We start from the raw sequence: 25,364 nt of genomic DNA, 5'->3' as shown, positions 1-25,364 counted from the left end.
CAGAAAGATCTAACCAGGGCATAACTGAAACTGGTATACAAATGGCATATTAATTCGCAGATTTGTATGAGCCTCTCCAAATGTGCTTTGCAATTACTTTTAGAAAACAACATCCATAACCTCTTTTGCTATGTTGGACTGATGATAATTGCAATTGAAGCCCAAAAGAGTTATCCCAAAACAGATGGACATTACTGTACATGGAAAATGGGCTGTGCTGTAAAGTATTTAAACATGTCAGTTCCAAATCTTTCAGTATGAACAGCACTTTATTTCAGGTCAAAAATATCTGGATACAAGAGAAGCAAATCTTATGTTTAATCAGCCGAAATTAGAATTGTTCCAGTTAGTTCCTATTATCCTATTATCCCTCCTTGCCTAACGTGGTCCTTCATCCTAGACTGCTAGCATAATGAGAACCCTTGACTCTACCAATATTTTTTTTAAAAAATAAATAAATATCTATGCACTTTTGCCTATGGATCTTCAAATTTTTCAGAACTACATCTTCCGCCTTCCCTCAATTTACCAGGTTGAGTAGGAACTGTGAAGAGTTACAGGTACATCAGCTGAAGTGCCATGAGTTATCCATCTCAATCAAAATGTAAACAAATCACTTACATAAACACAAGATAATGTACAGTCTCTATAGTACACAATAAATACCAAAACATATTCATAATAGTTGTGTTGCATTTGCATCAGTAATATAGCATTATATCCAGATTTTATAAAAGGAACACCTTACACTCCATTCTAGTGCCATTCGTGGCTCCTTCACAGGTCCATTACTGATGGCCAAGTTGAGGTTTTGAACAGGAGTCAAATGTTGAAGGCCAGATCTGGAGATTGCTTTCCTGTGAGAGAGGGATAATAAATAGAAATTTAAAATGATTGAATTTGCCATCCCCTTTCATCCTCCTCTTAATCTGCATGTAAAAAGCAGTTTTAAAAAGGAACTACCGTATATACTTGAGTATAAGCCGACTCGAGTATAAGCCGAGACCCCCAATTTCACCCCCAAAAACTGGAAAAAGTTGTTGACTCGAGTATAAGCCGATCCGCGCTCTGCAAGCCTCTGCCGCCAGCAGAGGCTCGATCCGCCATTTTGCAAGCCTGAATACACAGGAATACCCTGTGTGGCCGCGGCTCTCGGGGAAGCCCTGGCTGTCCGCTTCCTCGCTCCACGCTGCCATTCGGGGCCCGCGCGTTCCCCAGGCAAATCGCGGCGCCCAGCAGGCAAGGAAACACGCCCGCTCCAGTCGCCCCCCCTTCCCTCAGGAGACACGAAGCAAGTGACCGCCCGGAGCTTACCGAGGACTTGCTTCGGTGCTTCCAGGATCGCGCGCACCTCTCCCAAGCCGCTGCCGTCCGGAGACCTGCTGAAGTTTGGGGAGGTTTGGGGAGGTGCGCGCGCACCTCTCCAAACCTCCCCAAACGTCGGCAGGTCTCCGGACCTCCGTGCCCTGCCTGCCTGCTTCTTTCCGCTGCGGAAAGAAGCAGGCAGGCAGGGCACGGAGGTCTGCTTCTTTCCGCTGCGGAAAGAAGCAGGCAGGCAGGGCGCGGAGGTCTGCTTCTTTCCGCAGCGGAAAGAAGCAGGCAGGCAGGGCGCGGAGGTCTGCTTCTTTCCGCAGCGGAAAGAAGCAGGCAGGCAGGGCGCGGAGGTCTGCTTCTTTCCGCAGTGGAAAGAAGCAGGCAAGCAGGGCGCGGAGGTCTGCTTCTTTCCGCTGCGGAAAGAAGCAGGCAGGCAGGGCGCGGAGGTCTGCTTCTTTCCGCAGCGGAAAGAAGCAGGCAGGCAGGGCGCGGAGGTCTGCTTCTTTCCGCAGCGGAAAGAAGCAGGCAGGCAGGGCGCGGAGGTCTGCTTCTTTCCGCAGCGGAAAGAAGCAGGCAGGCAGGGCGCGGAGGTCTGCTTCTTTCCGCAGCGGAAAGAAGCAGGCAGGCAGGGCGCGGAGGTCTGCTTCTTTCCGCAGCGGAAAGAAGCAGGCAGGCAGGGCGCGGAGGTCTGCTTCTTTCCGCAGCGGAAAGAAGCAGGCAGGCAGGGCGCGGAGGTCTGCTTCTTTCCGCAGCGGAAAGAAGCAGGCAGGCAGGGCGCGGAGGTCTGCTTCTTTCCGCAGCGGAAAGAAGCAGGCAGGCAGGGCGCGGAGGTCTGCTTCTTTCCGCAGCGGAAAGAAGCAGGCAGGCAGGGCATGGAGGTCCGGAGACCTGCCGACGTTTGGGGAGGTTTGGGGAGGTGCGCGCGCACCTCCCCAAACCTCCCCAAACTTCGGCAGGTCTGCGGACGGCGGTGGCTTGGGAGAGGTGCGCGCGATCCCGGAAGCACCAAAGCCTCGGCCGCGCACAAGTCCTCGGTAAGTTTTTTTGTTGACTGGAGTATAAGCCGAAGTGGAATTTTTCAGCCCAAAAAGTGGGCTGAAAAATTCGGCTTATACTCAAGTATATACGGATTTATTAATCATGTATCACTTCATTAGCAACAGGGACTAAGCTCCTTTTAGGAAATTACTTGAATGCACAATGTTCTTAATTAAAGTTGCTATCTATGTAAGTTCAGTTGGAAGAAATATCTACTGGGTTGATCAGAAATTTGCTCTGAGATAGCAATAATATAATATCCTCTTTTAGCCTGGAATTGAAGGTAGTTGTGGGTACAACAAAGCATTAGTTTCATTCCGTTTCAGTTTAAACTAAATTCAATAGACTTCATTAGGTGTTTTTTTAGATCTTTCTGCTGTATTACTCTTACCGTAGTTGGTTTTCATTATCAGCTGGTTTGTTGAACTGTTCAACATTACTGTTTAAATTTGATTTATGAGGATTTCATATTTTGTGTTTTTATTGAACGGTATTAACTGGGATCTCAGCAATCTAAAATTCCCACAGAAACAGCATTATTTTGTATAACCGGTAGGGGTCCAGTGCAATCCATAATGTCATCATATACATAATGACATCATTGCACAAATAATATGAATTTTGTAATTTGTGTTGCTCACATCACTATACTTTAAATCACCATGGCAGTAATTACATTTCTGCAGCAATAAAACTGTTTAAAGGGAAGATCATGGGCTTGTTGTTGTTCTCCTTCTTCAGAAGCTGTTCAATCTGAGTTTCTGAAAGCCCTTTACTCAACTTCAAATATCCTTGTTCAACTTCTGCATTTGGCTGCAATTCTCTTGGGGCTTACTTGAAAATTTACCACCTCGGATTTTGGCTGAAGCAAATCCTTCTGGTTCACCTCACCCTACTGAATAGGTTCTTCTCACCACTGAGGAGGCAAATTGATTCTGATCTAGAATATTATGGTGTCTCTCGCTCCAGCCAATATTGTCTCCTAACCCAGATAAAATCTTAGTCAAACTCAAACAGAGGTTTTAGATTTATAAAATGAGAGGGCCAAAAATCATCAGTTTCTATTATGGTGCAATTGCAAGTTCTCCATGGACAATTTCTAACTAGTCCTAGAACAGAACAGAACAGAACAGAACAGAACGGAACGGAACGGAACGGAACGGAACAGAACAGAACAGAACAGAACAGAACAGAATAGAATAGAATAGAATAGAATAGAATAGAGCTGGAAGGGACCTTTGAGGTCTTCTAGTCCAGCCTCCTGCTCAAGCAGAAGAACCTATATCATCTCAGACAAGTGACTGTCTTAAAATCTCCAGTGATGGAACACCCATGATTTCTGGGAGTAAGCTATGCCACTGGTTAATTATCCTCACTCTCAAGAAGTTTCTCCTTAATTCTAGGTTGCTTCCCTCTTTGATCAGTTTCCAACCCTTGTTTCTTGTCCTGCCCTGTGATGCTTTAGTGAATAATGTGACCCCCTCTTCTTTGTGGCAGCCCCTCAAATACTGGAATATTGCTATCATGTCTCCCTTATTTCTTCTTTTCTTTAGACTAACCAAACCCAAGTCCTGCAGCCTACCAGTATCTTCTTATTTTTGCCTTATTGTTCTAGAAGTTCATTTTGAATAGACATAAGCTTGCAAAATACATCGTTTTTGTGATTCAAAGGAGATAAATGTAGTTTCTTGCCAAGGCCTCCCATATTATTAGGGAAAGCATCATGTAAAGCCCCTTCCAACCTAGCTAGAAGGGACTGTTAAACAATCCTTTTGGCAGTTATTTTAGTCTCTCACTCTCTAAATCTCCTTTGTAGAAACTCCATGTATGCCTTTTATAGTGCCAAGGCTGTACCTATTCTTGTACTCTTCCTGTTCTATTTATATATTGCAGGGATGTACAGCTCTTCCACCTCTTTCTTCCCTTTTCTCCAGATCTGCTAGTTTATGTAGTTATGAGACTTGTAATCAGCTTCCCCAGTCTAATTATCAAGTACTAAAAACATGACATAAATACCCATTACTGAAATAAGTCTAACTCTGCTTGGCAGATATTTTGCTGCATAATAGCAATGTGCTTTTCTTGCTGTAACATATTGTTGAGAAATCATTTTGACTGAACACTACTAAACAAATAGCTTAAAATGATCTATTTTGAAATGCCTCTGAGATTGCGTTCATGCCAATACATGGCTGTCATCACAAGAGAGACAGCAAAAGCATTCCTGGAGCTCACATGCTGTCAAGCCCAAAGCCAAAGACGACATAGTGAATTCCAATTCTTAATTTGCTTACACCTAATAGACAGAATCTTGCCAGATCAAAGCTATAACCTTCTAACCTAATAGAGATTCCCTGGAAGATTCTAGGGTGTGTACTACCCTCGATCTTTTCCTCCCTCTGTGATCCAGTTCAGGACTACGCAGTCTCTTATTTTGGACTTTTGGAATATGCAGCCTCCGCCTTTGGAAACCGTGGTGCTCCTGCCAAGATTGACCCCCAGTCTTTCTCCAGGTGCATACTGCATCACACATACATTCTTCATATGGCAACATTTGCAAAGACAGCAAACATGAACAGGCATTCCTTCATTAGAACTGCTTTGTATTACGTTCAAATGACAAAAAAGCTTACAAGTTCTTCCCTGATGCTGACCCAAAATTATTTGCCACCAGGAGTACAGCCCCAGGAGCACACACTCAGGAGTGCTCCCACTTACCATTATTTTCAGAATCCCTGCTGCCCTGTTTATATCCACTGGAATTTACAGTATATGCATGTTTATTAAAGCTTTCCTGTGATTCAGGTGCCTCCAATATGGCATCCTCTAGCTATGAGGCTATATTGGTTGGAATTATATTTAACTGAAGAACAGCAATTTGGGGAAAGCTGATACGACATACATCTCAGCAAGTTGCAGCCTGGGATGGCATGTCTAGGCATCAAAACAAAACATAGTCAGGTTTTGGTTAGTTACCGAATGAGAGACTGGGAGAGTATACCCTGGCTGTAGGTTACCTTGGAAAGCTGAAATAATATCCTAGAAGAAAGAGATGGAGAACCACTTCTGTGTTGTTGTCCAAAAAATAGCATGAAACATCCATTAAGCCATCAGGAATTAAACTTGCTACTTTTTTAAAAAGCTACTTTTTCTATAATACATCAGATGAAAAATTTTGTACGGATTTACACACTATCCTAAACCATAACATGATTTATTTGGGTCTGGCACAGTGAATCCAGCCACTGTGATTTGTAAGCATAAATTATGGCTTTTCTATCATATATGAATACAGGTAGTCCTCGATTTACAACAGTTCTGTCATGGTTCCGACAGATGAAACTCTTCAAAAGAACTTTGAAGCATTGTTTACCTTAAAGAATCTTTTATTTGAGAAACAAAGTATCGGCACTATATAGTTAAAGCCAAAAACTGAATTCCCCTCCCCTTGGCACAAAGTAGTAAAGCACAATTCCCTCCTCCAATTAACAGTCATAAATCACATTCCCCAGTTAGCTTGAAGCATGGGCTTTCTCCCCAGCTCTCCAGCCTGCCAAATCTTTATCAACTCTGGGCACAATAACCTTGGATTCCCACGGCTGAGATATTATTGTTATGACTAGCTGGACTCTTATCCACATCCCCCATCCCAGCATCAACGAACTCTAAAAGTGATAGAGAAAAGATGGCTACATTTCCATCTATTGTCAAAGCAAAAACATGCAATGTTAGCAGCATTGACAAGTTTATTTAGTGACTGTTCAAAGTTATAACAGCACTGGAAAAAAGTGAGTTATGACTGTTTTTCACACTTGTGACCATTGTAACATCCCCATGGTCATGTGATCAAAATTCAGATGCTTGGCAACTGGCTCATATTTATGACAGTTGTAGTGTTCTGGGGTCATGTGATAATCTTTTGCGACCTTCTGACAACCAAAGTTGGGGGTTGGAGCAGGTTGGAGCAGGGGATTGGACTAGATGACCTCCAAGGTCCCTTCCAACTTTATTATTATTATTATTATTATTATTATTATTATTATTATTATTATTATTATTATTTCAATGGGGAAGTCAGATTCACTTAATAACCGTGTTGTCAACAACTGCAGTGATTTACTTAACAATTGTGGTAAGAAACATCATAAAATAGGGCAAAATTCACTTATGTTTAGTAGCCTAAATTTTGGGTTCAGTTTCAGTCATAAGTCAAGGACTATCTGCTTGAACCTAGTTGTGCAGCTTATTGATTTATTTAATCAACACATCTTGCTTCAAACAAATACTACTAATTTAGTATGTGAAGTCAGCCAGAAATGTTTCTAAAGGTAAAATGAATTAATTTTTGTCTTCCTGATGCTATCCATGTAGGTCTATTTTATCCTCATTTCTTTTTGAACCTGTTGTGATTCAGGGTCAGCCTGTGGGTTCGGCAGTTGGGTCGCACGACTCAGAGGAGGAGGAGGGGGGTGTTGAAGAGCTTGCTGATAATGGCCTTGAGCCTCCGCAGAGCCCTCAGCCGGGCCCCTCCCACCTGGTCACGATGGAGACCCAGCTGTGTGAGCCTGACAGCGTGGATGAAGATGACCCACAGCTGGCCCTGTTCAAGGACGCCCGACGCAGGAGGCAGTCAATCAGGAGTAAACAGAGGAAGGAAATGGGGCACCTCGGAAGGAGGCAGAGAGAGGCCACGCCCTGAACTGTATTTAAGGGGAATGTGTGGGAGGGCTGGTTTGCTGAAGGCAACCGCTTGGATAGTTCCTGTTTCATAGCTCCTGTTTCATGGTTGGTGTCTTGTCTTGCTCTGTTTTATGTTAATAAATTTGGCAGGCTTTATTCCAGCCTCTTGCCGTTTGTAAAGGAGTTGTCCCTGCTTTTGCTGCAGGGCCAGTAGCAGGTTGGTACAGAACAGAACCCATGTAATCAACCTTTATGGCTTCTTATGTCTGCTTATGGCTGATAATTATTTAAAACCGCATTTTCCAGTCTGGTGAACTCCAAATGTATTGGATGCCAACTGTTATTATTCCTTACTAGCCAAAGATTATACTGGCTGAGAATTATGGGAGTTAAAATCTAATATCAGATATGAAAAAGGTTGGTTTATAAGATCCAGGGCTAAACAGCAAGTCGTGATATGACTGTTACTTTAACAGGATTCAACACAAAGAGAACTAATATAAAACTCCATTGCAATGTTTAAGTTCAACATATAAATATTCCAACAATGTCTCAAAATATGGAACTAGAAATCTATTTTTGATGCATTTTCTCACAACAGTGCTCCTGTATACAATAACTGCTTGCAAATCATATAAACACTCAAAAGGTAGCAGATCCAAAGATGAGAGTAATACTTTATAAGTATAACCAATAAGATTGTGCAATACTTCAGATTCAGTTCCAACATGTTGCTGAGGAATGAGAGGGGTAGCCAGAAAAAGTTGCACCTCAGGCTGTTTTCAAATACTCCTTTTCATAGATGTTATTTCCATAGACTTTGAGACATATTTCTGACCCACCTTATTATCAGCTAGCTGGCTCCCTACCAATATTTTGCTAATAGTGAATAACATTTGTCTACAGTATAGTATGTTGCCTGAATTCAGATACAAAAATAAGCTACCATTGTGATCTGACATCACTTGAAAAGTGGGATCAAAATCTGGAGTAATATTTTTAAATTATGTCAGGGCTAAAATGGTTCTTCTAATAGATATAAAGTTAAGACACTTTTTAAGTTAACCTTGATAGATCTACTCAATTTTACTGAAAGCCTTTCTAAGGAATATGTGAATCAATCTAAATGTCAATCAATTTAAAGATTTGCCAGGTAGCAAGATTAGGTTTCATCTGAGATTCAAAGGCAACAAGATTCAGTTAGAACACTGTAGATTTGATTCAATAAAAGGTTTGATCATAGACTACAAAGAGTTTCTAACTCTTTAATTTGTTGAGTTAGTATGGATGGAGCTCCTTGCTGGATAGATATCTATATGTTTGGCATATTTTTACAGTGTTATGTAACCATATTCCCTGTCTTGTTCATTTGCTTTTTATTGTATTTTTAACTTTTTTTGCTACTCAGAGTCAGTCTGGAGTCAGGCACAACTGAAATCAAATAAATAAGAACTGTAATAAACACAGCAAGGATGGTACACCCTTCAGAGAACATGAACTCTGTCAAATTAAAGCTAGCTATCTTCAAAGGTCTCACTCAGATATTAACCTGCACTTCTTTTAAGAAGGAGGTCAGCAGAGATGAACAAAGCAATGTCCAAATTGTTCAACAAAACTTCTAAAAGTTAACCATTGAGTTTGCAACCATTTTTTTAAAAAGTAAATAAATAGGACAAGTGAGCATTGTACATACAATATTATTCTGATACAAAGAACAGCCTGCAACGGAGCTCAACAGCAAGTACATTATCTCAGACCCATTCTGGCCGTGAGGCAGACTCAGAATTAATGTTTAAAAACTGGAGAGATAGGTGGGATATGGCGGGGAAGAAAGGATTCAAGAAGTACAAACTGGACACAGAGATTAATAGGCTATCTGGTGAGCAAATACATTAAGAGTTAAGATAAGAATGAAAAGGTATGGATTTGGAAAAACATGAAGTCAGTGATCAAATCAGTCAGTCCTAAAGGAAATCAATCCTAACTGCCCTTTGGAAGGACAGATACTGAAGTTGAAGCTCAAATACTTTGGCCATCTAATGGGAAAGAGGACTTATTGGAAAAGGCCCTGATGTTGGGAAAGATTAAATGCAAAAGGAGAAGGGGACGGCAGAAGATGAGATGGTTAGAGTGTTATCCACTCAACAAACATGAATTTGGGCAAACTCCAGGAGAAAGTGGAAGGTGGGGGGCTTGTGTACTGTTGGTCCATGGGATCATGAAGAGTCAGATATGACTTAGCGACTGAACAACAACAACAAATCAAACACAAGAAACAGTAAGCTAGATTGAAAAGAGCAGCAAGGGGGGAAAATCTGTTTTTAATTCACCCCAAGCAAACTTGCCTTAACAAATTCTATGTAAAGCATAAGACAGAAATAACACGGCAGCAACTAATATATCTCCCTGTCCCTTTCCCCATCATGGGCAAATGCTCCAATAGGCAGGGTTCACAAAGCTGATAAAACATGTTGGCTGGCTACAGGGAGTATGCCAGGCAATGCTTTGGATTATTTTTAGAAGCAATGACATTCATTCATATTTACAAAAGCTGGGACTCTAGCAGGGGTTTAAATAATAGGAGGAAAATGATGAATCATTAACACAGTGTTTACAAACATGATAAACTGTGTAGCCAGTTTCACATACAGAATTATTACATCGCTATACAATTTGCCATTAATTTAAACAAAATCAAATCCTGAAATGGATCTAATTGACATTAAGCTAACCTTGGACAATAATCAATGAACCGCATCAGTTCATAAAGTAAATAACACATGAAGTGAATGGCAACAGATGGTAGAAAGTCATATCCCAGATATAGTTTCAGGACAGAATGAGAAGTGGGTAAATTTCTTGTAACAAAACCTCTCATTGGCTCACGCTTCCTGAAAACTGATCTAACAATGGTGATCTTTCCAGAAGGTTATTTTGGCTACCTTTTTCCACCAACCATTTCCCAAACCTGCCAAGCAAAGATTTATTATTGTGAATCTGGAAGTAAACAATGATAATCTCCTATGAGATTTTATAAAGAAGTTAATTTGAACTCTAAGGCCTCTGCTAAGATGGAGGCTACAAGTCTGTGGCAACAAACAGATCCTCCGAACAAATAATATGACCCAAGACATTGACTGCCTCAAAATAACAACAAATTCTCAGAAGTTTGAAGCCAGTTTAAGAAGCACTCCAACAAAACCTATATTCATAAAGCAGAGATAATTTCTTTAGAAGCAGTTCCCACATTAACATCCTAGCAGGATTAAAATACAGCCACATCTACACATGTGTCTGAGAAAAACACAATTATTACTTTGATTGTCTTGTCCTCGTCTTTCTTTCTTATAGTCTTTCAAGGGATGGCTGTCTTCATTGGGAATATCTTCTTCCAACACAACTCATGTAGCAGAGCATCTCTCCACAGAACTGAAAAGTCCTAGCCACAGTGGTACAAATATCAAAGGCCTTAAAAAATAATGCTAAACTGAAGTGCCCATCCTCTGTATAAACACCTGGCTGTACACCTCTACTCACAGAAAGATTCTTTCTAACTGGCTGGCAAAGGCTTCATTCTGGTTTCAGTAACTCAATTTCTTTCAGCCTGGTTTAAAATAACCTTGCTTTCTATTGATTTGTTCTGAAGTTCTTGTAGCAGAAACAACAGCTATTTTGTTGTTTCTTAATTAGCGTAAGGCCTAATAAATGAGTATCTAGGGTTCTGTAAACCTCATAAGTAAGACAAGGATGGCAAAGTAACATCCTGAATATGCTTTTCTTCAAATCTGGAACTCATCTATGGAATTCTTGATTTGGATTATTTAATCCCTTTCCTATGTTCATACAGTAGGGAAAGTCTTCCACCAAAATGGGAAAAGCTGTGGTAGTTTTCACCAGTTTATACAGTTTTATAGAATTATACTCAGTGTACTTGAAGCCTTTATCACACAGTAACCATGTCACAAAAGGAATGACAAGCAAAATATTTTAATTAAGAGGGCTCCACAAATTTCTCCTATTTACAATGATTTACAAGGATAGTTCCCCCGACCTTCGCTCCTTCCGGCGCGATCTAAAAACATATCTATTTGAGCAGTCTGACCTGGTTTGATGGGTTAGGGTTGGGGTTTTAAATACGTTTTAATTATTGTTTTAACCTTGGGCATTTATTTAATCGTTTTTAACTTTTGTATCCTGTTTTGTATTTATTGCCCTGTATACCGCCCTGAGTCCTTCGGGAGAAGGGCAGTATAAAAATATAATAAATAAATAAATGTAGTCAATGGTGAAGTGATATTACCCAATACTGAGAGCAGACTTTATAGTTAAGAAGATCCCTAAAAGTATTTTTAATTAAGGAAAGCCAGTAACTCATGACAACCAAATCTTGAAATATCTCTCTGCTTCTGTAATATATTGTAAAATAGCATAATGATGCCCACAACCTTAAAATTATCTGGGCTTTATCCTGTGCAATTCTTTATACCACAGGTGTCAAACTCCTGCATCACGTGACGTGACGTGACGTATCACAACTTTTTTTTGCATTGCCGGAGCTGGGGTGGCCATGGCCTCCGTATGATGCAACCGGCCTGTGGGCCGGCAGTTTGATACCCCTGCTTTACATGAAGAATCTCATAAACTTGACTTTTTCCAAAAATGACTGACTTGCAGAGTCACCATTCCAATTTAGAATTCCTGGTTCCTCAATTTCTCCACCCCCTGACTTTCTGAAAGTCTTCAACTCACCCTTATTGCCAAAGCAATCTAGGAAAATAAACTGAGTCAGCCAGAAGATGAAATTGTAGTTGGGTTAGCTGTTAATATTACTTTTCAGAGGTTAAATTATTTAGTTCTTCTAGCAGTGCTGCCAATATGTAGAGCAGGGGTATCCAACCTTGACAACTTTAAGACTTGTGGACTTCAATTCCCAGAATACCTTGCTGCCTGGGGAATTCTGGGCGTTGAAGTCCACAAGTCTTCAAGTTTCCAAGGTTGGACACCCCTAGTGTAAAGAATTAGGAAGATAACCTTGATGGAGATATGCAGGAACCATTATCTAGGAAAAAAATATCTGAAGCATTTTTTAAAAAATCCAGAATTACAAGATAACATTCAGAAAAGGCTCAAATAGACACCTCCTTAATTCACTGAACTATAAGAAGGGGGTGGGAAGGTATAGTGCAATCAGTTAAGTAAGTCTATTGTTATAATCAATCTTAATAAAGCTAGTTTTAGTTTTCCTGTGGAGCTGATTTGTCTACCTAGTGCAGACATGTCAAATTTGCAATGTCATGTGACATCGCGCATCTTATTGGGATGGTTTTGCCATTCCAGATGATGCATCTGGTCCGCAGGCTGGCAGTTTGACACCCATGACCTAGTGGAATTGATGCAAGGCATTACTCCTGGAGAAAAGTAAAATATAAAAGATGATGGTAGATTTGCAAGTTTGCATCTGAGCAGCCTAAGAAAATTCCGTGAATTTTCTTTGGAGATGGGGAAACAAAAAAAAAAGATGCAGTCGTTTGAACAAGTTACACTATTAACCATGTTTATATTGGTTTCATTTAGTAGCTTTTTTCAAGCTAGCTTACCTGCCACTGGCTGACCTACTATGTTCCAAAAAAGTAGCAGGACTGCCTCTAAGTGTCTTGGCACATAAAAGGGAAAGCAGACTAAATGATCAACCATAAGCAATATATATGTTTATAGGAACTGGGAAATCTGATGTTAGCACTAAGATGAATACAACTGAGCAATAAATGAAATAAAAGCAATCAGCTGGTCTCCTACATTTTAGCAATCAGGGCACACCTTCAGATTATTTTCACTTGTTTCCTTCATTTCCTTCATGTTATGCGAGACACTTGTCATTGCAACAAAGAGCATATGATTGAGAAGGGGAAAGTGTCTTAAGTCTTGTTCTGTCAATCTTTTTCTTAGCCTCTGGCCAATACAAAGACTAAGGAACATTTCTGAGTATTCTATATCTCCAAGAGACTAAGAAAGCTATTGATCAAGAGCATTGATCTCATTAAAATACCACCTAGAGAATTGATATTATTTGAATCAAAATGCCTATTGCCTAATTTTGGCACATGTTCAATGATTTAGAGTCCCTTTCGCTCACAATTTCTAATTCAGGGGATTATTTGATGAACAGGGTAAAGTTCTCTCATTTCCCCTAACTATACTCTTTTTGAACACCAGGGAAAAAAAATAAAGAAACCAACAGCTGTTCATTACAGAATCTTCAAACAGTACAGCATATAGGTTTGTCAAAGTTTATGTGTAATTCAGTTTAAAGTCCATAACCAATTCAACTGAGCAACTACTATGTCAGCCTGAGATAAAGTATTTACTAATTTTATAGCAAACTGAAAGGAAAATGGATGGGGGAACATTTTGTTTTCTTTTAAAAAAACTTCAGGGTGAGTAATTTATTTTTATTTATTTCCTCATTTTATTTATATCCTTTCTTTCCTTTGGTTCTTGAAAGCATGTGACACATGAGTCTCTCCTAATTTTATCTCTGCAATAACCCTGGTGCAAAGTCACTCAGTGAACTCCAAAGTCAAGTGAAGCCTTGAATATGAATCTCGCCCATAAAAGTTCAGCACCCCTTCATTTCTGTACTGCGGAAGTGCTGGAGCAAGAGGGAAGTAGATTAAAATAATTGTCACAAGAGTAAGCTAATCGGTATTCTGTACAGTTGATTTCTGTTTGACATAGGAAGAATAGGTTGCTCCTGAGCTCAACTATCTTAGGAATTTGGAATACTGTACCTACTCCAAAAAGTACCGGGTATATGTGAAAATGGACAGTAACTTAACCACTTTTCTCCGTCCTCAACCTCTATGTAATTAAAGATCAGGACACCTTTGAAGACATCTTCCTACTCACAGTGAATTGGTTGTCCCATGAGTAAAATCAGACATTTCTCAGTGTGAAGTCAAAGGTTAAAAATTTTTAATTCAGTACTATGGGAATCTTGGGTAAGACCGCAACACAAAGAGACAGCAGAGCAGAACCAATGAAAAATTAAGGGTGGAGATACTTGCTGAACAGATATCATTCTAAATCCTTGACTTACCAGCATTCATTTAGTGACCGGTTGAAAGTTACAACAGCACTGAAAAAGTGGCTTATGACCAGTTTTCACACTTAAGACCCTTGTGCTATCCCCATGGCCACGTGATCAAAATTGGTTGCTTGGCAACTGACATGTATTAATGACAATTGTACTGTCCTAATGGGATCATGTCAGAACCATTTGTAACCTTCCCAGGGGTCTTCTGACAAGCAAAGTCAATGGGGGAAGTCAGATTTGCTTAACAGTCACATGAAACATTTAATAACTGCAGTGATTTTCTTAAGAACTGTGGCAAAAAGGTTGTAAAATCAGATTCAACTCACTTATCAACTGTCTGAGTTAGCAATAGAAATTTGTGGCCCAGTTGTGGCCCTAAAACAGTTAAGGACTACCAGTAATTTGACCAGGGTTAAACATTTAAGAGTCTTCGGACTGAACAGTTTGAATTGTCACTACAATTACTTAAACAAAAAGGCACAGCTCCAGGTCCTAGATCAGATGTTATGGCTCCATGAAAGACATATATATTCCTATGTTTATATCTATTTTACTCATTCCACCCCCACCCACCCACCCCAAAAAAGATTTTATTTTCTGACAGAAACTTCTGACTAATCTCTGGTGCCTTTTAATACAGTCCTCAACTTACAACAGTTCATTTAGTGACCATTCAAATTTACAACATCATTGAAAAAAGTGACTTATGACTGTTTTTCACATTTACAACCTTTGCAGCATCCCCATGATCATGTGGTCAGATGCTTGAGAACTGACTTATATTTATGACAGCTGCAGCATCCCTGGTTCATGTGATCAGCTTTTGCGACCTTCTCACAAGCAAAGTCAATGGGGAAGCCAGATTCACTTAACAACCATGTTACTAACTTAACAACTGCAGCAATTCACTTAACAACTGTGGCAAAAAAAGGTTGTAAAATATGACAAAATTCACTTAACAAATGTCTCACTTAGCGACAGAAAATTTGGGTTTAATTGAGGTCATTAGTTGAGGACTAAGGGACGCAGTGGCTCAGTGGGTTAAGACGCTGAGCTTGTCGATCAGAAGGTCGGCAGTTTGGTGGGTCAAATCCCGTGTGCCGCGTAACAGAGTGAGCGCCTGTTACTTGTCCCAGCTTCTGCCAACCTAGCAGTTCAAAAGCACATAAAAATGCAAGTAGAAAAATAGGGACCACTACGGTGGGAAGGTAACAGCGTTCCGTGCGCCTTTGGCGTCTAGTCATGCCAGCCACATGACCACGGAGACGTCCTCGGACAAGCGCTGGCTCTTCGGCTTTGAAACGGAGTTGAGCACCGGCCCCTAGAGTCGGAAACGACTAGCACGCATGTGCGGGGGAACCTTTACCTTTACCTTTTAGTTGAGGACTACCTGTATACTAAATGTAAAATATATATGATGCTTCCCTTTCCTGTTCTTTTTAAAGATAATTGTTGGCAACATTAATGTGACTATTTTTCCCTTTCTTTTTTCTAAATTCTTTTCTACAATTTTTATTTCTGAAGGATAAAACTGAGGAAACATGTAATCATCTGCCAACCACAGCAAATACAGTAAAACAATATGAAACTGTTTATTTATAGATGCTTCCTTACCTACATTTTGGATATTTACATTCCAATTCAGCATTATCTTCTTTTTTCACATTTCTCAAATCAATTAGCATTGGGGCTCATCATCTTTTGCAAAAATTAAATAAAAGCTGAACCAAGACTTTTTTTTCTGATATCTCCACTATTTGACTTCTTTCCACTTTAAAATAGACTCCTTCAAACTTTCATTCTCAATGTCTTTATGATTTAATATTTCCTCCACCTTTTCTTAGTTTCAAAATGGTTAGCCCATGTAGTCTCAGCCATCATCCCCGTATTGTTTCCTTGATATGTTTTGTCTATTTTTAGCATATGAATAAGAGGCTGGCTGTAGTCACTTTTTATTTCATTATTTCTATAGCATTGTAATGAACATAATCATTGGCCAACCACATCAAAGGTGTGCATCAAATTCATTAAGGCTATGTACAATCCCTAGAGCCCTTCAAAAATTGTTATAAAATTTCTATTTTTCATGTAATATAAGTGAAAAATAATTAAATACATAACCTGAGAGTGGTGTATAATCACAGTAGCCTTATATGTTAATTAAATGTCAATCAAATTGAGATGAAATATATTTAATAATATCATTGGCCCCGCATTAAGAACTAATATAGCGTACACAGCAAAAAATATAAACACCTGAACTATGTGAAAAATAATAGATTGGTGTGGGCTGGGATGTTATCAATATATAAATGCTGCTCATTCTGCCTCTATTGCTTACATAAATCCAATGAAGTAATAGATATCCTGGATTTATTTTGGGGTATAATAAACTGAAGTGTAGTTGGGACATATTGTTGTTGAGTAGGAGAATACCAGTCAGCCTAGACTAGATTACAGATGCCTCAAAAAAAATCCTATTGGTATCTATACATGTATATGTACATGTACACATATATGTACGCATATATTTTGTATATATTCTTGGATCCAACATTGTCAATAAATATGCAGGTAGTTTCTGCACCTCAAGGGATGCAATACAATACTGCAACTCCATCTGGACATCAATCATTCTGGGAAACATCCTGGTTGAATTATTGCATTGTATATGGGACATCCCTTTGGAAATAGTTCAGAAATTTTAGTTAACAAAAATGCTAGGTTAATTACTGAGATGGATAAATGCAGAGTTGATCTGTCAGTCTAGTCCAGGGGTCTTCAAACTTGGCTCTTTTATGACTTGTGGACTTCAACTCCCAGAATTCCTCAGCCAGCATGCCTGGCTGAGGAATTCTGGGAGTTGAAGTCCACAAGTCATAAAAGGGCTAAGTTTGAAGACCCCTGGTCTAGTCCAAGGTTTTAACTGTGATCTTTTAAAGCTCTAAAAGCTTGGACCTTCCTAAAGGGATAGACATGAAGTCCTCCTGATGTTTTCCAACAACTCTTATAAACAATATTCAGCTAAAGTAAAATAAGTGTTGGGAGCTGTAATACAGAAGAATGTCTTAATAGCCAAACATTGTTCACATTTTATCTTTTTAAAAATGCTTCATTCCATGTATACCTACATGAACGCTTCAGTAGTCTTTGATTACTCAGCATTACTTCTATTTAAGCTAGATCTATGGAGTAGAATGATATATATAAAACAAAGAAGTTTTTTGAAGGATGCTCCATCAAAGGACTTCATCTGGTACCAACTTTTATTATATTTTCAGAATCAGCTAAAGAGAATCCTCCTCCCATGCTCAGAGTTTTAGATTATAATAAGTTGGAAATCCTTTTCATGAAGCTGTGTTAGATAGATTCATTAATAATTTTTACTTTGTTTGTTGGCTATACACATTATTTTTTATTCCCAAGAATTCTTATTATTTAATGGATTAAAAAGAAAGGAAAAGGTTGCAATAAATGTCTAAAATTAGATATGTTGATATTTATGTGTGGATGTTGACTATTCTAGGTGAAATTTGTATACGTTTATAAGCGATTTGGTTCATGTACTTATGTGTTCAACTTTTTTTCCACCTCCCAATCAAGAAATTACTGCCCAAATAGTTAACATCAGACGAATCCCACAGACTTGCCAAATGCTGTTCCAGAAGGATGCTTTTCAATTAGAACTGAATAGAGACATGTGGAAGAGTTCTTGTCTGCTTTTTGTTATGCTCGTTCTTCCTCTCCAGTGGTTTAAGTGATGATAACTACTAATAGCATGAACTGAAACCAGACATTCTGAATGGGAGGTTAGTCAGGCATCAGTCATTACTAATCAGCCAATATTTGTTGAGATATATCTAGAACAGCCTTGCTTAAATAGGGAGCATTTGAACATCAACTCCTGGGATTATTAACAATTTTTGCTTTATTCCAGAATAAAAATAACACATATGGAGGAAACCACAAGGTGGAAGGTTAACATAGGGACAAATTAATATATTTTTAGAATAAACATTCTTCCATATCCTATTCACTTTTTATACTGTATATACCTTAACTTCTCTGAGGACCATTAAATTCTAGCAGCATAGTGCTTATCTGAGTTTGATTTCCTTACAAAGTAAACTATGACCATTTGCAAAATGTATGTATAAATATATGCATGTATACATGTAGGTATGAAATTTGTCTACTATCTGAAACTCATCAGACCCATAGATGGAAGAATGCAGTTCCCACCTGAAAGAACAACTACCGTAAATCTACTGAATCAATCAGAATTTCTGAGAGCATTCTTAGCCTGCAAAGTTTCCAAAACTCTGTCATACACTTGTTCACCTCAAAATAGTAGCTTCTGTATTTGGTAAATTTTCTGCCACATGGCACACTCTGCATTTACTATATTCTTAAGCTTTTTGTGTGTTTGGACAAGTCCTTACCCAATATTCAGAAGTGGTTTGCCTGTCTTCTTCCTGGGACCAAGAAAGAGTGAGAAGCCCGAGGTCACCCAGCTAGGTTTGTGCGTAAGACAGAAATAGAACTCACAATCTCCTGATTTCTAGCGTGGTGTCTTAACCACTATATTAAACTGGCTTCAGAAAGTGGAAAAATATGTTCCCTACTAGAGTTGTGCATGCTTCAAAAATAGATTCAGAAGAAATGCTTTGGGTCTCATAAGAATGTGAGTGTATTTGATTTGATTTGTATACCGCCCTTCTCCCTAAGGACATGCATGCATTAAATTTAATACAACTTTTTAAACAACTGCATTTTTGTAAGTTCACACAGAAACCTGAAAAAAGAAGTTGCTTTCATGTATGCCAGAAAAGTACTGTATTCATAACATTCACAGCCCTCTTCTCTATCTCCTTCTGTGATAGTTTTTCTGACACAGAATCACTCGGCATCTTCTAAAAGGAAAAGGGAAGGTGATCTACAAGTAACTCCCAGAGAGATGAAAAAATGAATGTTCTGAATGATTCATATGATTTTGCCTCTACCAAGGCTCTAACCAAAGATTGCCTTATACTACAGAGAAGGTCTTGGCACAGGTAGGTGTCCCCCCAAATGCATAAGCTATTGATACCCAAATTCATAACCTTATTGATACTCATTTCATAAAGTTTATGGCTACAATTAAATGAAATAATCTCTGATCTCTAATATTCAGAATATATACAGTATAATCATCCCATGTATAAAGTGGGGTAACCAAGCACACATGTTCAGGCAATAACTTTCTCATTTATTTAAAAATTCTGAAGTTGTAGGAGTAGGCTGTTGATTAATATATTCAAAAGACAGGGACCACACCAATATGCAAGAATGATGTCAACCCAGTGAGGTAGTCCAGTGAATTTCTCATTCACTGTGACATATTCTCTAATTCTTCATTACTTTTCCTTATTTCTTCATACTCCAAATTTAACTAAAGTTGCACTAAAGAAGCATTATAAAAACATGACTCAAAATAGTATATAGTATCCCTTTTGTGTAAAACTATATTAGGACACATTAGACGTCTCCAGTTTTTGAAAGCTAGAAGTTTCCTTGCCATTAGATCCATGCATATGTGAAAGATCTCTGCCAAATCCAGTTGCCATGACAACCAGAGCCACTTTTACAGCAATAGTCTCATTAGCCCTAGAGGGGTTTTAAATGTATTTTATATTAAAAAAACTTCCTACAAATAGAAATAAGGAAAATATATACAGAAGAAAATATACAGAAGTAGTTCTACAGCCTACCTAGAATAACAGAGGTCTGAGGTCAACATTAAGTGACTGGAGAGTTACTTAGTTTATTCAGCAGGTTCAATTTTCAAAGGGTAAACCTTCAACTGATATTTCCAAAGGTTCCCCTGACAGAAAATTGTCTTCACGGGCATGACTTTCACTCTTTTGAACTTAATGATATGCAGGACAAATACATAGAGAAAAATCAGGCCATCTTGCTGTCATCCTCTCACTTGTCAGCTTTACGAAAGTCTTTGGCATCTTCACAGTTATAGTTTTTCATAGTTTCTTTAAATGTGATTCATCAAATAAAGCCCACACAACAGTAAGTCACAAACCAGCTTTTCCTAACCTACTTCCCACCAAATATATCATCTTTTGACCAGGCTGCCTATAAGATCATGAGCACAGAAATCCAATTCAATTACAAGACACCAGACTGGAGAAAAAACAGTCAATCATAGTTTAAACATGGGTGTTCAGCCTTGGCAACTATAAGACCTGTGGACTTCAAGTCACAGAATTCCCAAGCCAGCCTTGCTGCCAAGGTTGGACACCCCTGGTTTAAAGCCACTAATGGCTGTGTCACATATTTTGCTGTTTGCTTGGTTAGACTTAAGAGAGCCCTTTAGCACTTCATACAACAATTCAGTAATATGGATTGAGGCCACCCACATGAGACATCAGGTATTGGACAATACATGTTAATACAAGTTATCCAAATTCTGTTCTCTTGACACTTTTTAACTAACTGGTCTCCTGATTATTATTATTTTTAACTAACAGTCAGATCTTTTACTTTATCTTCATTGCCTCTTCACTTGACATTTCTTGCCAAATAACAAGGCAGTAATGAAAAATGTTAAGCTGTTTCATTACCCATCACAGCACTGATGATGTTACCTAATGAAATGTCTGCAACCAAACAGCCAAGCTTAGAGAGCACCAAGTACTCCACAGTTCAACCCTAAGCTACATATATTGTCTTTTTTTATATATGCAGGTTAATTCTTTTATACAACAGTATTCAAGATTACATTTCGAACACCAAAACTACAATAGGATAGACTGAAATATTTTCCCTGCACCTCCTTTCATATTCTTAGTAATCTCTATAGGACAACAGGATTAAGCCATTCTCCCTATCTGAGGTATGGGAATTCTTTGTAATGGTGTGAAAGTAAAGTACTGACCTATTTCAGGCTAAACATGCAAGCATTTACAGGCTTCAGCAGATAGAGTAATAATGTGTAAAAGCAAACATGCACACCAGCAACATTAAACAAAAAAACAAAGTCTTGCCTGTGAGTGTCCAAAGCTAAAGCAGAGCATGGTTGACATAACCCAGGAATACTCCAAGCTTTCAAGAGTCATGGAAAATAGTCAGCTGATTTGGTGTTAGAAAGCCAAGTACATGAGATTCAGAGACATGGAAGCACGGAAGAATTATTCCCAACTGTCAATCTAGCAAGGTAGTCCAGACAAGAAGCATGACCAGATAGCCTAGTTCTACTGCACTGTAAGGTCAAACCCTGTTGACTTTACAGCCCAATAAATTAGCGATGGTCCCTTCTAGGACATTCACCATGCCTTTTTTTAGGACTAAGCTGCCTTTTCTCTGACAGTTACCCTGGCTATGACTCTTCCCCCTGTCTCCCAAAGTCATTCTCACATACTATTACCTCAAGAGGGAAGCCAACCACTGATAGTTCCACTAACATCATGGCTACTGGCAATGTCCAGTTAATACCTTTGCCACTTTTGCTTCTCCAGCAACCAAGCTCAGCTCTCAAAGGATACCAGAGTGAAAATCAGAGAAACCATTTTGCATTTTTTCAGAATTGCAAGTCTATAATAGGTTTTGACAGAATATGTAAAATTGAGAATAATATCCAAAAGGCATTGCAAAATCCTCTTAGATAAGTAAATCTACCTAATCTACAGTTTAGCCAGATCACATATCTAGTCCACACTCACGTGGAATGGTGAACACCAGCCAAAAAGATGCTCCAGGTGAATTCTGAAACTTAGTCCTTAATGTCAGGATAAAGGTACTTTCCTTCAAGAAGGAAATCTAAAAAAATCTAATTTAGGTTATATTTATGAAAAATCTTGAAAATTTTTGTGCAAACCAAAAATTTGATTAAAAAAAAATAAGACACAAAACAGCATACAACTACAGAAGAATATTCAATGGAATTTCTTGAGGTGTTACTTTGCTTCAAATGAATTAGAATGTATATATAGGAAGCACATTCATTATTTTATGGAACAGTATTTAAATCCAAATTTGGATGTACACCAGGGAAGCACAAATTGCCATGCATAAGTACAAAGTATGCTTGAAAGAGATGAATCTATTTTTCTTCTATTACCAAATTAATTGCTAAAATAAAAAAGCCAACTAATAATTATAATGAGGCATCTGGATTAACTTAGGTATTTTTTCTGCAATTCTCTTTTCATTTAACTGAATATCATCATCTTTTTGACATTTTAACTGTAAAATATTTTCAGTATGACCATTCTGATTTTGTTGGGGGTGGGTTACTTTTCATTTTTTTAGAATAACTCACTTCCTACAGCACCTTCTGTATACTAGGCTGCCTGTGTATTTTTAAAGGGTGGGGACTAACACAATGAGTCAGTCTTGGCATGAAGCTCTTTGTGTAGGCAAAATGGTATTGACATAATGTGCTCAACTACCACTCCTTCCAAAACAGCCTAGGATATTAGCATCTGCTTCCTGAATCTGGCTTTTGATCAAGCCAGCATACTGTTTTCTATCTATGAAGCTCAAAGCAGAATTATTTATCCTCACTCTCACACTGAGTGAGAGGCAGGATCAGGCTTAAACCCGGAGACTTTGAAACACCCTCTTTACTGCACCCACTTTATCTGGTTAAAGCTGCAACACTGAGTGTTCTCACCCTTAGCAAATGCTGTGAGGTAATCTTCTGAGGAAGATTTCATAAGATTGCACTACTACGTCACACATGAAACACGTATACACACTAGCAACACTAAAGAATTAAAGTCTTCCCCTGTGAGAGTCCAAAGCTAAATCGGAGCATAGGTAAACACAGTAGTCCAAACTTCCAGGAATCATGGAAAGGTGGTCAGCTGATCAGGTGTCAAAAGCCAAAATACCATAGTACATGTGATTCAGAGGCTCTCACTTGTAAGACATTTTATCTCTTCTGCACTGTTTCATCTCTGAACAATCCCTGATAAGGAATTATTCCAATTAAGATTTCAAGCTATGAATCTCATTGGGCAGCCTTAGACCAGTAATAGTTTCCTCAATCCGCACGGCAAATGGCGATGGATGTGGAGACTTGTTACATATTTCTTATCTGTGCTTTAGATCACTCTCTCATTGCGTTAAAGTTGGCATGCTGATTCCAGCTACAATTTTACAACGTAGGCTGACTTTCTTTGAAAATTAAATGATGACAGAAGGATAATTATATATTTACTATATTAAAGGCTTTGGAGGTAAAAATAAACTGTAATAGATATGTAAATGTCAAGCCTATTTATCTCCCACATAAGCTTTCATATGACACAACTTGATGAGCCATCTTAGAAGAGGGTCGCAAAGTCAACCTGAGAATTGCACTTTCACTCTTTCTGACTCCCCACTGTAGCTCTTGAACCAGCAATCTGGAAGACTGATGGCATTGTAATTCCGTTTTATCACAAATCTCTAAATACAGCCATCGCTTGTAAGCCAGCCCAACAGTAGGAAAGGCTGACAGCCAGTGTGTTTCTTTTTTTTATTGAAAAGTTTTATAAAGATTACAATATTATTCCCTTCCCAACCCACCCTTAAACCCGCCCTCCCCCTCCCCCACTTCCCAGAGCTGAGTACAGTTACAAATATAATAATCATAATCTAACTAACATTAACCAACTATATAGATAACCAAGTTCATAATGTGCTTTAACTCCCCTATAACATAAATACAAGTAAGATAAAAGTATCCAAGTTATTAAGCAATACTAATACTAAAAATAATAATAATACCATATAATTAAAGCTAGTAATAAAAAAAGAAAAATTTCCACTATAATAAACTATAACAATCTAAAATTTACTCATAAGCTAAATGGAACTTTTTAGTCCCATATTTATTCTGAATATAATCTATCCATCTTCTCCAGACCGAAATGTATCTTTCTTGTGAATGATCCTTCAAATAAGCAGAAATCTTAGCCATTTCTGCTAAATTTGACACTTTAAGCGTCCATTCCTCTATAGTAGGCAAACAATCCTTCTTCCAATATTGCCCTACCAATAACCTTGTAGCTGTTATCAAATTCAACATCAAATTAATTTCTTTAGTATCACAATCTGTGATAACACCCAATAAAAATAGTTGTGGAGTAAACTTTATCTTTCTCTTGAAAATCTTTTGAATGTTCCACCAAATTTTAATCCAAAAAGCTTTTATATTTCTACAAGTCCACCAAATATGAAAATAAGTAGCATCCAAACTACCACATCTCCAACATTTGGGCTGTAAATTAGGATACATACAAGACAACATTTTAGGATCCAGATGCCATCTATAAAACATTTTATAAAAATTTTCTCTTAAATTTTGGGCCTGAGTAAATTTTACATTTCTAACCCAAATTACCTCCCATATATCCAATGGGATCGGTTCTTGAATATTTTGAGCCCACTTTACCATGCAATCTTTTCTTTAACTAATTCCATTTCTGAATGCAATTCTATTAAAGCATTATAAATTCTCTTTATATGTGCTCGATTTTGATCTTTAATCTGTTTTACCAAATTTTCATCCATTAATGTAATACCAACCTTCTGATCTAACTTCCACCTAACTTGCAATTGAGTATACTGGAACCAAGACTGTACAATATTTTCTTGTTTTAACTCAGCTAATGACCTTAATTGCCAATCATTCCCTACCAATCTAAGTAATTCCTTATAGGAAATCATATCCAAATTCACACCCATAGATACACCCTCTATCGCGTGTCCAGGAATCCCCCAAATTGGTATTTTATAATTCAACTTATAATAATACTTTTTCCAGACACGCAATAAAGCACTTCTTAAAATATGAGATTTAAATGCCTTGTCAACTTTTTTGTTATATATTAAATATGCATGCCACCCATATAGTAAGTCCCATCCCTCAAGATAAAGTATTCTTTTATTTGTTAAATTAAGCCAATCACTAACCAGTGTTAAAACCACCACATCATAGTATAGTTTCAAATTAGGCACCTTAAGTCCTCCTCTTTCCCGTGCGTCTTTTAAAATCTTAAGTTTAACTCTTAGTTTTTCCCCCGCCCAGATAAATTTATTAATACCCTTCTGCCATTCATCCAAATTAGCATATTTTTTTCAAAATAGGTATCATTTGAAACAAAAAGAGAAACTTTGGTAAAACATTCATTTTAACAGCTGCAATTTTCCCCAGCAAAGATAATTGTAATTTTTTTCAATTATTTAAATCCTTTTG

At 38.3% G+C, this 25,364-nt stretch overlaps 1 protein-coding gene across 1 annotated transcript in view; it reads right to left on the bottom strand.

Moving 5' to 3' along the window:
- Positions 1 to 25,364, bottom strand: part of DGKI (diacylglycerol kinase iota) — a gene marked incomplete at both ends in the record, with an annotated part of 275,825 nt that overhangs the window by 156,349 nt on the left and 94,112 nt on the right. The window contains one exon of the mRNA XM_083365474.1: positions 749 to 857. Coding sequence (XP_083221600.1) covers positions 749 to 857 — 109 coding nt within the window. The remainder of the gene's footprint in view (positions 1 to 748; positions 858 to 25,364) is intronic.

This window comes from Vipera ursinii (genome assembly GCF_947247035.1).
Source record: "Vipera ursinii genome assembly, chromosome: 6".
Classification (NCBI taxonomy): domain Eukaryota; kingdom Metazoa; phylum Chordata; class Lepidosauria; order Squamata; family Viperidae; genus Vipera; species Vipera ursinii.
This window is presented reverse-complemented; position numbering and strand designations above follow the sequence as displayed.